Raw genomic sequence first — 15,324 nt, 5'->3', positions numbered from 1 at the left:
TTTAACTGTGAAAGGCGGCTCTGAAAAGAGCCTTATTTTTTTTTTGATTTTTGTTATTTTGTATTTTTTTTGGTTTTTTATACACAACACACTAGGAGAGGAGGGGAAAGGAGGGTAAAGCGGGGGACACCAACCACAGGGATAAGAAAGGGTGAGCTGAGAGAGGAAGATCTAGAGTGGGTTTTATTTGGGTAGTGAGCAGGTCTTCTCGTGCTCTGAGACGATAGTCTCAAAAGCACTCCAAAGTCGCTCTTCCCTGCAGAGTATTGTGTCACAGTACATACATACAACTGTGACCCTCGAAAGGTAAGGGTCATCAGAATTCTGTATGGCCTGTGAGGCAGCTTGAGGAAGACGCTGTCCCACAGAGGTGTTCCTTGTGGTGACAGGATCAGAAACGGAGGATGAAGTAGAGGTAATCAACCTACTACGCACTTCGCAAGGTACAGCCTGGCCAATGGCCCCAGTGTGGAATGAGTTCAGGTGTCGCTTCATGGTCGTGGTCCCAAAGCTGTACGCACCATGCCTCCCACGACTGTGACACGGTTCGCACAAGCCTTAGGAACATTCCCATGAACGGTAAACAACCGCCACACCCAAGAATCACGCCGAGGGTGGGTAGTAGGGATTTCCTCTACCTCATTCGCGTCATCTTCTTCTTCCTCCTCTGTATCCTCACTCCTGTTCCCCTCTTCAGGCCCTTGGGGAGATGGTGGTGGAGGGGGTGGGGGGGGTGCTGAGGCAGATGTAGCACCAGGTGGCAATAGTGGAGCCATGGATGTTAGCGTCTTGGCGATGGAAATCTCAAAATCTGCAAAGTATGCAGCAAAATGCAGTGTGCTCTGTGGAATAGCCAGAAACACAATGAGAATGAGCTCTAGGGCGTGGTCTTTTATAAGGGGTGCTTGTACGCGGACATGCGCGCCATCCGCAAGACAGATCGAACACCAAAAAAGGTTCAAAAAGTCACAAAAACTATGTGGAAATTTAGGATTAGTATGTGGGATTTGTGGTATGGTGAGTTTTTAATGAGAAATATTGTGGATTACTTGGAAATGTACTTTTAAACTGTTCGGGGATACGAATAGTGTCCGCATTCAGAACACGCGATCAGCGTGGGCGCGGTCACATGACTGCTTCGTGAGCATGTTCGCTAAGGAAGCGACCGTCCGCAGGACACCCAATGTACGGACATTGTTTTGCGCATGCGTGTTGATGTTCTACGGACAGTGTTCGGGTCCTGACCTAATTAAAAGTACGTCAACCGTAAAACTAACTGTTACGGACAGCCGTTTGTTCTTAGCACAGTTTAACTTACTTGCGAACAATACGGACAGACATAGAGTCCCCAGCACATCTACATTTTTGTTTATTTACGAACAATTCGGGACACCAGGATTGTTCTTAGAACAGTTTCAACTTGCTAGCGAACACTACGAACAGGCATAGTGTTCTTAAGGACACCTCCATTTTTGTTTATTTACGAACATTTCAGGACAGTACGAGTGTTCTTAGAACAGTTTCAACTTGCATGAGAACATTACGGACAGATATAGTGTCCTCAAGACAACTACATTTTTGTTTATTTACGAATATTTCCGAACAACCGCGCTGTCCGTGGACACCTAAATTGGTTTTAACACAAAGAACTGAAAGTAATTACAACACAATATAAAAAAGTAACTTTATTTGACATATATAAACAATTTATGACTGCGAAGGTGGGGCAGAAACAGAAACAAAAACAGGAGAATTAGGGTTTTCAACATAATTGGGATCAGGTGAAGAAGGGATGGAAATGTCATCAAAACGTTTTGGTCCATGGAGAGGGTTTGGGGTTAAATGAGCGGGGTATGGTGAGGGGGGACACCTACAGGTGGGACAATGGTATGTTGTTGGTAGTTTTAGGTGATCTTCCACAAAGTTCTTTAAATCGTTAAAATTTGCCATAAATTGGTCAATTTTTTGGTTAATGTGTTCAAGAGTGTTATCCACCGCTTCTTTTTCTGTGGTAGTGGCAATTTTTGTATGGTCTGTAAAAAAAAAAATGTAAATGTTAAATGTATACAAAATAATATTTATTAATTGGTTCATATAGTAAAGTGTGTACCATTAGGTGCACTATCTTCTGACATTTTGTCTTGTGGGAAATGCTCCTCTAGCCACACCAGAGTACTACACATTTCTGTGAGAAAACAAAAAAGTAATATATGTTTTATCTAATACGGAAAGTTTATAAATATATGAGTAAAATGAAGTGCACTTACTATTTCAGGAAAGTATGTGATGAGTAGTCTGTACGTCTGGTCTTGCTCTTAGTTGTGGGGTGTCTGTGAGGTAATTATGTTGGAAGCCACTTTATCTTCTTTTGGTATATTCCATTTTAGAACATATTGTATTTAAATGAATGGTTAGTGTTTCACATATATGGGTTACATTTCTTAAGTATTACTACATATACTTTGTATGTGTGCTGCTTTGTGAATGTGTTAAATGTTCCTATGTTATGATATAACAATTACACATACCACCCCAGAGTTTTTAGGTGGTGGTACTGTTGTTCGAACATGTGCGGGGACAGTCAAATTCAGTAGAAAGGGTTCAGTATGTTCCATATTACATGTACATTAAGTCAGTTATTATTGTTAAGTTGTGCTACTAAAAAACTATGAAATTCAGTAAAAAAATGTTGTTAAAGGGACGTTATGGTTCAGTTGCGCTACTAAAAACCTATGAAATTCAGTAAAAAAAACTTTGTTAAATGGACGTTATGGTTAAGTTGCGCTAATAAAAACCTATGAAATTCAATGAAAAAACTTTGTTAAAAGGGACGCTATGGTTAAGTTGCGCTACTAAAAACCTATCAAATTCAGTGAAAAAACTTTGTTAAAGGGACGTTATGGTTCAAAGTAAAACTGAAAAACCCCTGAAATTCGGCAGTTATTGTAAGATAAGCAACCATAACTCACGCCACCGTGCACTGCTAACACTAACACCCAGGACATCAAAGATGACATCACAAATGTCATTGATGACATCACTGATGACATCACATGGCTGGCTCTCCCTTTTTTTCCTTTACTGATATCTAAGCCACATAGTTTTCTTCAGTAACAGTCAGGAAGTAAAAATTGAAAAGGTACTATATTTTTAGACTTAGGGTCAAGTCATATCATATGAAACATATATATAGCGGAAGACACAAGCTTGAAAGAGAGCAATCCTTTCTGTGAATGAAGATAATCATTAGAGTATCAGCACTTTCTCATAGTTTTATTTGTATTACTATACCTTCCCTGTATATGCTCATATTTGTATACATTGTACTCACACTCCTTTCCTTAGGGTTCACTGACATCATTTGATACACATACATACAGTAAGTAGCAGCTTTGAAACAGAGCAATCATTTCTCTGCATAAAGATAATCAGTTAGGTTATGAAATCTTTCTGCTACTACTTCTGCTTTTTTGCTTAATTCTCTGTCCCTGTACATACTCATATTTGTATGTGGTGTTGTCTCTTTGTGTTTTGTCTGTAATAATGTAATTATGTATTAAGTGGGTTTTATTAGCTACTTATTACATTTTTTACAGTATGCAAAACTCCAGTAAGAAAGCAGTTATCATTTCATTATTCTACATGGCAAGATTATGAATACTGCACCTTCATCATGTATACTGCACACACTGCCTATGTTTCTGCATGAGTTGCTTAGTATACTGGATAGAACTTCATAATAGAATGCTATTTATATCGATGCATTGCTTAATGCATTAATTAGCTCATGATATTTATTCAAATGATCCTTGACACTTTTTGGTGAACATTATAAGAATCCCTCCTACAGAGTTTTCATGAAAAGTAAATGCACATGTGATATCATCAGTGATGTCATCAATGACATTTGTGATGTCATCTTTGAAGTCCTGGGTTTTAGTGTTAGCAGTGCACGGTGGCGCGAGTTATGGTTACTTATCTTACCATAACTGGCAAATTTCAGGGGTTTTTCGGTTTTACTTTGAACCATAACGTCCCTTTAACAAAGTTGTTTTACTGAATTTGATAGGTTTTTAGTAGCACAACTTAACCATAACGTCCCTTTTAACAAAGTTTTTTCATTGAATATATATATAAATATATATATATATATAAATATATATATATATATATATATATATCCATATGTTAGGCAGAATCCAGTGCAGTTCCATTAGGGAGCACTACACCAGATTAGGACTACAGGTGAGAGCAATAAATCCCCTTTGGTATCAGATCAGTCTGTACCACAAAGATTTAATTGGTAGCTGTGGCTGAGCAGTCAGACTTATCTCAAGAGGGAGATGAGCAGTATTCAGGGTTTACACAATAGGTATCACAGTACTAACTATGGAACAAGGAAACACTGACCAAAGCTTTGTATCAAAAAGAGAATAGATGTATTCTATACACATCTAGTTCAACACATAAATCACAGTTGATAAAGTAAGTTAAGTTTAGCCAAGGAAAAAGCATATACAACTACCTATTCAATTGTAGACAAGTTTGCGGTAGAGTGAAAACTGAGCAAATCAGCACAGTGAAAACCAACTACAAATGGCACTCTAACAATTTAAAGAAAGGGAGGGAAAGCACACGTTAAAACGAAATATCTTCAGACACCCCCTAGCAACACTTCCCTGAAGTTCTGTGAACAAGTAATGCACAGTGACACTTTAGCAGAAATATAAGTGAATGAAAACTGAGCAAAATGGCACTCCACAAGTTAAAACAGAAGAGGGGTTTAGAAGATTTAGGGGCATCAACACATTTCTCATTAAAACCAATCTAGTAAGAGCAGATCTAACAATTCAGCCAGAGTCAATAGGCCTGAGCCAGAGTCAGTGGTACAGGACCAAGCGCTTAGGAGCAACAATGTTCTTGTAGCTGCAGTCAAGTCTTTAGTAGAAAAAGAGGTAGATGCGAGGCGAAAGACAATGTTAAGAGAGAGGGCGGCCAATCCAACAAGTAGAGATAGGATTTAAAACACCTTTAGGGCTACCACGGGAAAAGGGAGGCCTGGCGGAACAATGTACCTTAAACGTGAAGAAGTGGCTCCTGCGGTGGTGGTTGTTCCTTGTAGTTCCTGCAGTTTGAGGGGTCCAGCAGAGGAAGAGAGGCTCTCATTGTGGAGGAAGGTTCGAGACACTGCACTACCCAGGGATGAAACCAGCCACGGTGCTGCCAAACGAAGTTTAAAAGGTATGCTCCTTTTAATCACGGTTCGGGTCGATAGCTGCCTGGCTCTCCAGTCTCCAAGTGCGGGGCACTGTCGATTCGACCATGGCAGGTCCGGAGAAGCAATGGGTGAACTGGTTGTTCCCACCATCTCAAGGGAAGAAGTCTCTTTCGATAAAGATCGCCTCTCGTCGTGTGGAAGAAAAGTGGTGAGATGATCCGGCAGGGCTTCACCTTTGGTGCAGATGCTGAAGTTGTCTGTGGCTTCTCTCCCCTTCGGTTCCGTAGTTCCAGTGGCGACGTCTTGCTCTTCCAGTCCTCAGGACTCTGCTTTTATGCAGAAAGCGACCCATTCATACAGCCTAGCTGTCACTCACACAGTGGAGTGGTCTTCTTGGCGGGAGACCCTCCAGCCTATCAGGTTAGAGTGCGACCTGAGTTGCTGTGGCAACTCTGTCCAGGGGTTCTACTCCCCCTCCCAAACAACAGACCCACCCCAGACTCAGAGGCGCCGAAAGGAGGGCTTCTTGGCAGAAGCCCGCCAAAAGAGCGAACAAAGGATCCCCGACCTGGGTTAGGAGAATGGAGTAAGACTCGAGAAAGAAGTTATATTAAAGATCTGGCAAATAAAACCTACCGGAGTAAAGTTAATAATAAAATAAACTGGCGGTATGTTAGAGGCTGTCAGTAAAAGTATTAGCCTCGAACAATGGCAAAATCCCATAGTAAAATATTTGCGGTTGAACATTTTTGGTAGTAACCACTGCCATCAGTCAGAAACTTTAAAGAACGGGACTTTAAGGTACCCCCTCGTAAATGAACCTAAGGGAAATCTATTAACCCTTTTCAGTACCTCCATAGTAAGATAGGTTGTCCTGGTTAAGTTCGTAAGATTTGACTGGTAAAGTCAATGGAGACATTACATGCTCTGGGAGACAGTAGTCACTCCCAGGGTATGGAGTCTATGTTTGGGGGTCGCTACAACACCCCTGTGTCACTGCATGGAGGGTGTTGTGTAACACATGTGCATAAAGATAGTTCCTATGGGTGAGAGAAAACCCCATAGGCATTAAACACAAAACAATAACCTAGAACACACATAGCAAAAATGTCTAAGAGTGGGAAAAAGAGTCTCACTCTTAGCAGGTAAAAAGAAACAAACCCTTCAAAAACTAATAAAGTCAATGGCAACTTTACATGTTCTGGGAGACAGTAGTCAGTCCCAGAAAATGGAGTTTGAAGTGGGAAGTATGAAAAAGACAACCCTGTGTCACTGCAGTGAGGGTGCTATGTAACACATAGTAAAAAGATGATGCCTATGGAGTAGGTGAAGCTCCACAGTCTATGAACACAAAAAATGTTAAAAAACACACAGCAAAACACATGTAAGAGTGGGAAAAAAAGGCTCACACTCAGGTGAAAACAATAAAGAAATCCTGCAAAGCTGCTGAGGGACTCAGTAGGTAAGGGAAATTAGCCATTCTGGAGAATTCTCCCTAACATGCCCCTACAACTCCTCATTCTACAGGCCTATCTCTCGCCTTAAAACTCTAAAATCATTGAGAGCGTTATCTTCAAACTCATATTCAAGTATCTTGAGGTCCACTCACTTACTGGATCTCTCCAATGTGTGTTCTGGTCTAAAGATTCAATTGGGACTGTTCTCATCTACTGCACCAATGCTTTTATCACAACCTACCACTCTCACCTGCCTTCCATTTTCATCCTCCAAGACCACCCTTTTGCATTAAAGCTGTTGATCATCCCTCTCTCCTTCAATTCTCAATCTCATTGGAGTCCAGCACCTTTTCACATGCAACCTTCCCAGTGGGCTTTTGTCAAGGATTAGTGCTAGGGTCATGTCTCTTCATCCGATGCACATCCTTCCTTGGAAAACTCTTTTCCTCCTTTGGCATCAACTATCACCTCTTTGCTGAGGATACCACCACTGGAGGGCTAAATTCTGCCTCATGCTAACCTCCTTAAGTACATAAGCCATCTTTCTCCATGGCTCCAACACCAAGCCCAATCTCTCGTCTCTCAAATCTTTCCTCTTGACCTCCTCTCCATCTCACTAAAGGCTTGCATCTTTGAGGTTCCCTTTGACAGCAACCTGAAACTCTTCCAGTTGATCACAGACACTACAACCACTGCCAGTCCCAACCTCCTAGACATTACAAAAATCAGCCTACACCCCAAGCACCACTCACCTAAAACACATGTCTCTACTGTGTGTGTAGCAAACTGGGCTACTACTTAAGCCTTCTTCCTAATCTACCCTAAACGAAGTTCACAACATTCTGACATGCACACTTTTCAACATACACAGATCATTCTCCTCTTCTACCTACCATCACCATGATGGATGGCTCTGTATGGAAAATCGTTTTGTTGTTGAGTTTTTGCTACTCGTCTATTAGACCATCTGACAACTAATACATTTTACTCCTGCTCTCAATATCCCTGTTCGTTGTCTCTTCACAACCCATCAGTCCCCTACTCCCGGTACATCCAACCACACTCCCTCCTTTTCTCGCTTTGCCATACCCCACTTCAGTGCTCACTCCATAGCCTCCAAATCAATCTCTGCAGTGCAACTCTTACAAACGTGTCTCAAACTCCACTTGCTAGCAAAGGAAGATGTCTCTCCAAACCCTTCCATCCTCACCCGACCCTCCTATCCTGAATTCTGACCTTATGACCTCTATGTAATGTGTAAATTTGTTCTTAATGTAAAATCCAAATTGTGTTACATTTCTAAGTGTAAATATTCTGCCCAAAGGCTGTGAAAGGTAACAGTGCTATGCCCTACAGTCCCTGCCCCTTGTGCGTGTTCCCGTTCTTATACCTCTTCACAAGCCTGCATGGATAACTCAATCAAACAATGCTCTTATGGAAAGGCACCTTCCCGTGGTAATTCTTATTTGAAATGGAACCCTGTTGTTAAAAAATATGAGATTCAATAAGCACACTTAGGCAATATAATCTGAGTAGGGGGCATTACCAGTAGGGTAATGCCCCCTGCCCAAAATTCAAAGCTGAAGCGAAACAATGGCTTTTACGAAGCCCCGGGGGCATTATCCTACTGGCATTGCTCCCCCTTTGAGGGTTATATTGCCCGTAGTACAACGGCACGTCGTACCAGGGTACTAAGAGCAATTTTTCTTGAGTTGAGAAACGGTTCTGCAACCGTTTCTTGACTCGAGAAGAAAAAAACAATACAATGGCCGGCAGGGATTGGGGAGAAGGGACTACACATAGTTCTTTCTCCCTTTCCAAGGTGGCCATTAAAATGAGTGAAGAAAAAGTAAAGAAACAAAATGGCCACGATGTAATCCCTTCTCCCCTTCCATGGCGGCCACTTGTAGGAAAGAATTCCGGGACGTGGCAGTGTCTGAACCTTGTCAGGCAGGTAAGGCCTGGGTGAGGGCCATGGGCCAATGAACTTGCTTTTAACAAACTAATTGACCTTCGGCGGACACTAATTCTAAATAATAATTAGTGCCAAAGCTGGATAGGACATTAACGTGTGGCCCATGAATTCATCAGTGATATGCTTTGCGCTTTTCAATGATTAAATAATGATTGTTCCTGTTTTTAAAATGAACTGTTGTGAGCATGGGCCTTTAAAGAACATTCTTCCACCTGTTGATTGCATTCGACTTTTTCAAAAGCATTATAGGATGTGCCTCTACACCAAATTCGTACAGTATAGTATAGAGTAAATTACATGTTGGTGACTTATAAGAGAATGTGTGGTATAATTGTACACACTATAAACTCCCTACACCATGTCCGTTTTGCATTTTGTACTTTGCTGCTATTATTTTAAAGACCAGAAAGGAGGAGTCACCATGAACCAAGAAAACTGAACATTGTAAAAAAACATAATGTAAGGTGAAGAGATATAATTTTTATTAAAATTAATAAATAATATTGAAACATACATTGCAGGTTATTCTGTCTTTGTGCACGAGAACCTTGGCTTTCAATGCCATCCCTTATACTTGCAAGATCACAGCCTTATCATGCAGTTGATAGATATTTAAGGTAATGTGAGAATATACTTTCACATGTTAATCTGATTGATCCTAATTAAAGAGAATGTGATTGTTTTCAGTACTTACGGCAGAAGGATCCTGTCCTCCACGCTTGGATCTGGATACCCTTGGCTTGGCACGCGCTGGCATAGACAGTGATGGAATCACAGAGGACAGAGGAGAGACCATTGTATTGGCAGGTGTCAAAAACACAATCTTCGAAGAAGGGTGTTGGGTCGATGATTGTAAAGCAAGCACTGAACGGCCCATTGGGCGAGTTGATGATGCCGCAGAAATTGTTGCCCACATACTTCTTCTTGTCAGCATCATTGCAGACAGGACAGTTCCCAACACACTCTGGTGAACATCCTGGGATATCTCGCACTTTCCAGCTGTCCCCAAACTGAACAGCACTGGTCACCAGGATTCCGCCCTTCGTAGTCAAATCGTCATTAATCCTCTGGTTATAGTTTCCACAGAGGCCAAAGACTGCACCAATGTATGTGCTGGGCAGGGTCACTGAGAATATGCTGTCCCAGTCAAACACCACAACCAGGCCAAAGTCTGTCTTAATTATCCCATTTATGCCACTTCTGAATGCCACAATCTTGCTGGTCTGGAAGTAGAATGGTAGGCTCACGAAAATGTCATCCACCTGATAAAAAAACATTTGGAAGAAGATTAGAGTTTTGCTAGGCTTGAAGCGACCTTTCTAATGCACAGTTGAGTCTACAATCTACAACATCCCACAGGCCCCTTAGTCTGAACGAAGAAGCAAAGACAGATTCACTTTCATTTTGGATGCAGTACTCCACATTAATCCCAGCAGCTTCTCAGTTTGATCCCCACCACAGACACTCGCCAACCATCTAGGAGGAATTCTTTCATTTAAATAAACAAAGCAGATCCTGCCAGTGCCTCCAGTTACTAGCACCCTGCAACTCCCTCTCTCTATGCTTAGTTCTCCTTCCATGCATGACAAGGCAAACAGCGTGTTTCACCTTCTAACAGGTAAGACAAATGAGACAGAAGTATTCGTTTTCCAGGTTTGAGCCATTCATGCACGTTATTATATGTTTCCACAGTGGATGAAATACTTCAGTAAATAGTGAAGAACCCCAAATCTAATTCTTCTAGATTTCGAAAACAGATCTCTGTTCAGAGCTAGCCCACCTGGTGACCTTTGACTCCTGAATTAATGCAGCTGCTCAGATTTTTCGAGAACAACTGAACCTGGTCGATTGTGCTTTAGAAGAATCACACACGAGATTTTACACGTGCCTTGTGGTAAGAAAGTCAGGACACTTCCTGTTCAAAATATAAAATTGTGGGTTTCTTTTTCCACACGCCATAAGAGGGGAGCATCATCATATTTCCTAATACTGCAGCATTATACTAGGTTAGGTGGGTGGGGGGCGGCAGAAATCACTTTAAAACAATTAAGTAAGCGCTGGAAGTAAAAAAGCTGCCCCCACGGGATTTGCAACCATTTTTTATATGAGGAGTCTACTGTTAATAATTGCTCTAAGACTGGTGACATGAAACCCATTAACTAACAGACTCATACATCTGCCACAATGGTAACCTATGTTTTGAGCCAGCAATGATTACCTCGGTCTTGTCCAGGTTAAGCCTACTCAGCTGTTCTACACCCTCTGATTGACTTCCAAACACAATCAATCAAGGCCAATTTATCTTGTATGCAGAAGTAAATTACATCTGAAAATGGACATCAGTGTATGGATGACAGGACGTTGCAACACTGAAATCTGATAGATGGGAGAGCTCTGAATTAATCATTTTCACTGGCAATTGGTCCACTTAGTTTTTCAAAACGTCGTTTTTCAGCCTGGTTTGTTTAATGTAGAAGGACCAATTTTTTTCTAATCAGGCATTGTCTCAGCCCAAGTGGATTTGCTATGACACATCACTTTACGCGAGACCACACGCAATTTCGGATATGTTTCGGTATCATTGGACATCACCTGTGAGGAATAACGTGGGACGCTAGTTACAGAAACTTAGAGCCCATACCTTTGCAAACCCATGCCACGTAAGACAACTTTGCAATACTGAAGTGCAATGGATGAAAGGCTTGCATTATTTATAACCATGGGCAATTGCTCTGAGCCACCTTTGAAACCATTGTTTATCTTCCTTCTATAACACGGCCTACCATGGTTACAAATAGTGCTTGTTCAAGGCTTTTCATATCCATTAAATAAAGCCATGAAGAGTGATTTACCAGGTCATGCCCAGATTGCTGTAACCAAAAAATACCCACTGTTCCCCTCCCAGTCCTTACACTACGCGGCATCCTGCCTCAGGGGCAGCCGCACTGTTGCAAACAATCAAATCAAAGAAAGAATTGATCTGGCCCATTGACCTGGCCAATGTAAGTGTGGGATAAAAAATGGACCAAGAGGCAAAACCCTGCTGCCAATACCAATGCAGTTATATAGTGCAATATCCACCCTGGAATGAGGGACAAGTTGTAGGCCTGGGAGGAGGAAGAGGATGATCCAGTGTGATGGCATTATCAGCAAGGAATCTGGGCACTGCTCCTTTGTCTCTTCCGTGTTCCATTCCTAACACTACAACAAGGGTTTGGAGACAGTCCAACAGATAATGCGGCAGGATAAAACTGACCATGTTGCAGTGCATTCATGATATTTGTATTTCAATAACAGAAATAATCATAAACGCAATCCAAGAAAGTCAACAAGAACGACAGGCAAGGAGGTGCCACATACAGAATGGGAGATTAATGTATATGGGAAGGACCAGGTAACTACCTGGACACATGTTTTTCAAGAGAACACACTTGAAATGTTATGAAGAAGACAGCACTGTCATAGTAGAGTGTTCCAGGACTCTCAGGGAATCCTCCAGATTCCAGAAGACCAATTTAACAGTGCACCTGATTCACCTGCACACTGTTTCAGTGGTGATTTCTTCCCCACATGAGTTGGCCCAAAGGAGACAAAAAGGATATCCCTTTGGTGGGCTAAACCAGTGCAGTATAGGTACACACTGACCACTCTGCCTACATCCAGCCGGTGAGGGGAAGTGGAGGCACTGTTACCATAATCCGACCTGGGAAGGTAGAACTAGGCCCTCATCCTGGTGAAAATAAGATACATCAGAGAGGACACATAGAACAGGTACAGAATCGGGATGGGCTTGCAGGTAAGGGAGTCAAGATGCATGTTCCCTCACAGCTGTTAGAAAAGGACTTCCAATGCTGAGCATAGGAAGCTAGGGTTGCATGTATCCTGATACCATGTATGATGGGCATGAGAGCTGGGGATAGTAGCCCTTGTTTTAGGCCTAACTACTCAGGAGCCATGGCATCGAACAGAGCCAGGGGAGGGCTGGAGTGTAGGAACTAATACTTGCTTAGATTTCTGGGGCCAAGCATGATGCGCTAGGTCCACTAAGTCCTGATCCTGGGATGGAGCTTTTGAATGATGGGGGATGGAAAGAAAGTGTGTAGGCATGTTTGGGGCCAGGCAAATGAGAGAACGTCTCTGAGTCCCAGGAGTGGCAGAAGTTGAGAGTAGAGTGTTCATCCGAGATGCTGGTAGTTCCAAGTGGAGAGTTCTCTTCCTGGAGAGACAATGTGAAACATCTGGAGGAACAGAGTGTACCGATTTGTGGATGGGAAGTTTGCAGCAAGAGAATTCTCTTTGACGTTCAAGGCGACTGGAATGTAAGCCTTGCTATGAATGGGATTGTCCGCTGCCCAATCCATAATCTTTGACACCAGCCTCTCCAGAAGAGAAGAATATGTTCACCCTAGAGGTTGGTATATATCATTGGGACCTGGTTTCCTGTGTAGACAAGGCCAGACCTCTCACTGAAGTGGGGGAAGAAGACTTCAGAGGCATACCAGATTGAATATAGCTCATTTCAGTTTCAGGATCTGTTGATGACTTCTATTGGCCATCTCCCATAGACTGAGAGGTGTTACAGGGTGCCTTCCCAACCTGTCTTACTGGCAATTAGAGTCAGGGTGGTTGGGTATGGAAACCCACCATTACATATTTCTGTACAAAGACACTGTCATGTTTACCAATTAGCTGCAAATCCTTAAGGTGGTGTCGCAGTTCTGGAATAAATGACTCACAATGGGCCGAGGTGGTGTATTACCTAAAGGCGAACAATGACTGTGGCTGCTAGATCCAGCAGAAGTGGCAGTGCTCTGTCACCAGAAGAGAGGAGATTTGTGATCTGAGCTTGACAGCTGTGGGCGTTGAGGGGTATGTTATCCCATTCCTTGCATTAAAAAGCCCTCCTATGAATTCCAACGACTGCCTGAGTATTAGGTAGTGTTTCTGCGTATTCAGGAGCCATTCAAAATATTATAGCGTGACACATACAAGGTTGATGGTACAAGTAGCTTTTTCAAGGTGGGAGTCGTCGATCATCCAGTCCCCACTAAGGCTTTCAATACTTCAGAGAAGGCTCTTAGAACATATTGAAGTTTGAATTTGAGGACCTAAAAGCAGAACTTATTCTTCTCCTCCTCCTGATTCAAACTCTTCCGGTGGCACTCCATTTTCCTCCTTCGAATATCACGTTTCTTCTTTTTCTTGACTTACCCCTGTCACTTTTGTGGTTATTTATCACTCTCCTGGGTCGGTCTCCTCATTCTGTGATGACCTTGATGCTCTCTTATCTGTTCTTCTTCCTTGTACCTCTCCTTTCCACTAATCTACTTCCCATTCCTCTATTTCATTATTGTCTATTCAGAATTTATTTTCATTATTCGCAACGTCATACTCCACCATCTCATTCTTCTGGCTCCTCGATAGATATCCTTTTTTATTTCTATTCTGGTGTCGTATTCTGTTTCTGCTCTCCCACTCTACTCTTCTTTTAATTTTCTTCTCTCCTTTTCAATCATTCTCCCTCCTTCTCCTCCTACTCTCCACTCCTCTTCCATTTTCTCTGCTGCAATCTCTGCTGTTTTCAAGTTTCCTCCTTTTCCTAAGCCTTCTCTTCTCTTCTCTTCTTGTCCTTTCCTCTCTATCTGTTTACTCTGCATCTGCTCTTCTGTCTTCAAGATTTGTGGACACCCTTGATCTTCTCCAGCCGGCATCCTCTTCCTCTTCACCACGTAAACCTCAACCTTGGACGACCCCCCCTCCTACCTGCTGCTTGTTGCGTCGGGCTGATCGGTGTTGGTGTAAATCCAAGGTACTTTCTGATCTTCATCTATTGTCTTCTCTTCATTCCCTTTATGACTCAATGCTACTTTCTGCCCAACAAACATATTTAAATGACTTATTCACCTTCCTTTCTGCCTACCCACAAAGTCTCTTTCAGAAACTCAACTGCATTCTCTCCCCCCTTTGCCTGGCCCTGCTTCCTTTTCTCCCTTATCTCCTTCCGACTTTGCTAATTACATTTCTTCTAAAAAAGTTTCTTTTCAGTTCTTCTATTTCCCAATCTTCACTTGACAACCTTCTTCCATCCTCTCATTCTCAAGTGCTCATGAATTCATTTTCCTCCTCCTGACTTGGAACTCTTACTTTTCCTTTACTATGCCTATCCTACCTCTGTACCTATAGACCCTTCTCTCTGTTCTGCCACCTTTCCTTCTATGTTCAAACATACCTCTATCCCTCCAATCTACAAGAAACCCTCCCTTGATGTGTCCCCCCGCTCAAACCTCTGCCTCCAATTTCCATACTCCCCTTTCTGTCTGGACTACTTGAGCATATCGTCCACTCACAGGTCGCTAATTGTGTTTAATGGACTCTCTTCTGCCCCTTGTCAATCTGTCTTTCGTGTTCAGCAATCCACCGAAAATTTCCTTCTTGCTGTCTCAAACACTCTTCTCTCAACTTGTTACACCAAATTGCCCTAACTGATGGTTCTTCACAACCTATTAGCCACCTTCGATGCGGTTGATCATGCTATTCTTCTCTCTTCTCTTAAATATCTTGGATTCCTTTCCTCTGTGCTTCACTGGTTTCGCTCTTGCCTTTCTAATCACACCTAATCAATTTCCTGGGCTGGCCACTCCTCTCCCATTTTCCCTCTCTCACAGTGTCCCCCA

General features: G+C 42.4%; 1 protein-coding gene across 1 annotated transcript in view; it reads right to left on the bottom strand.

Moving 5' to 3' along the window:
* The window catches only part of LOC138533009 (IgGFc-binding protein-like), a 330,908-nt gene that overhangs the window by 138,001 nt on the left and 177,583 nt on the right, over positions 1–15,324 (bottom strand). The window contains exon 8 of the mRNA XM_069641116.1: positions 9,345–9,912. Coding sequence (XP_069497217.1) covers positions 9,345–9,912 — 568 coding nt within the window. The remainder of the gene's footprint in view (positions 1–9,344; positions 9,913–15,324) is intronic.

Source organism: Ambystoma mexicanum, chromosome 1p (assembly GCF_040938575.1).
Source record: "Ambystoma mexicanum isolate Mex_15411 chromosome 1p, UKY_AmexF1_1, whole genome shotgun sequence".
Classification (NCBI taxonomy): Eukaryota; Metazoa; Chordata; class Amphibia; order Caudata; family Ambystomatidae; genus Ambystoma; species Ambystoma mexicanum.
This window is presented reverse-complemented; position numbering and strand designations above follow the sequence as displayed.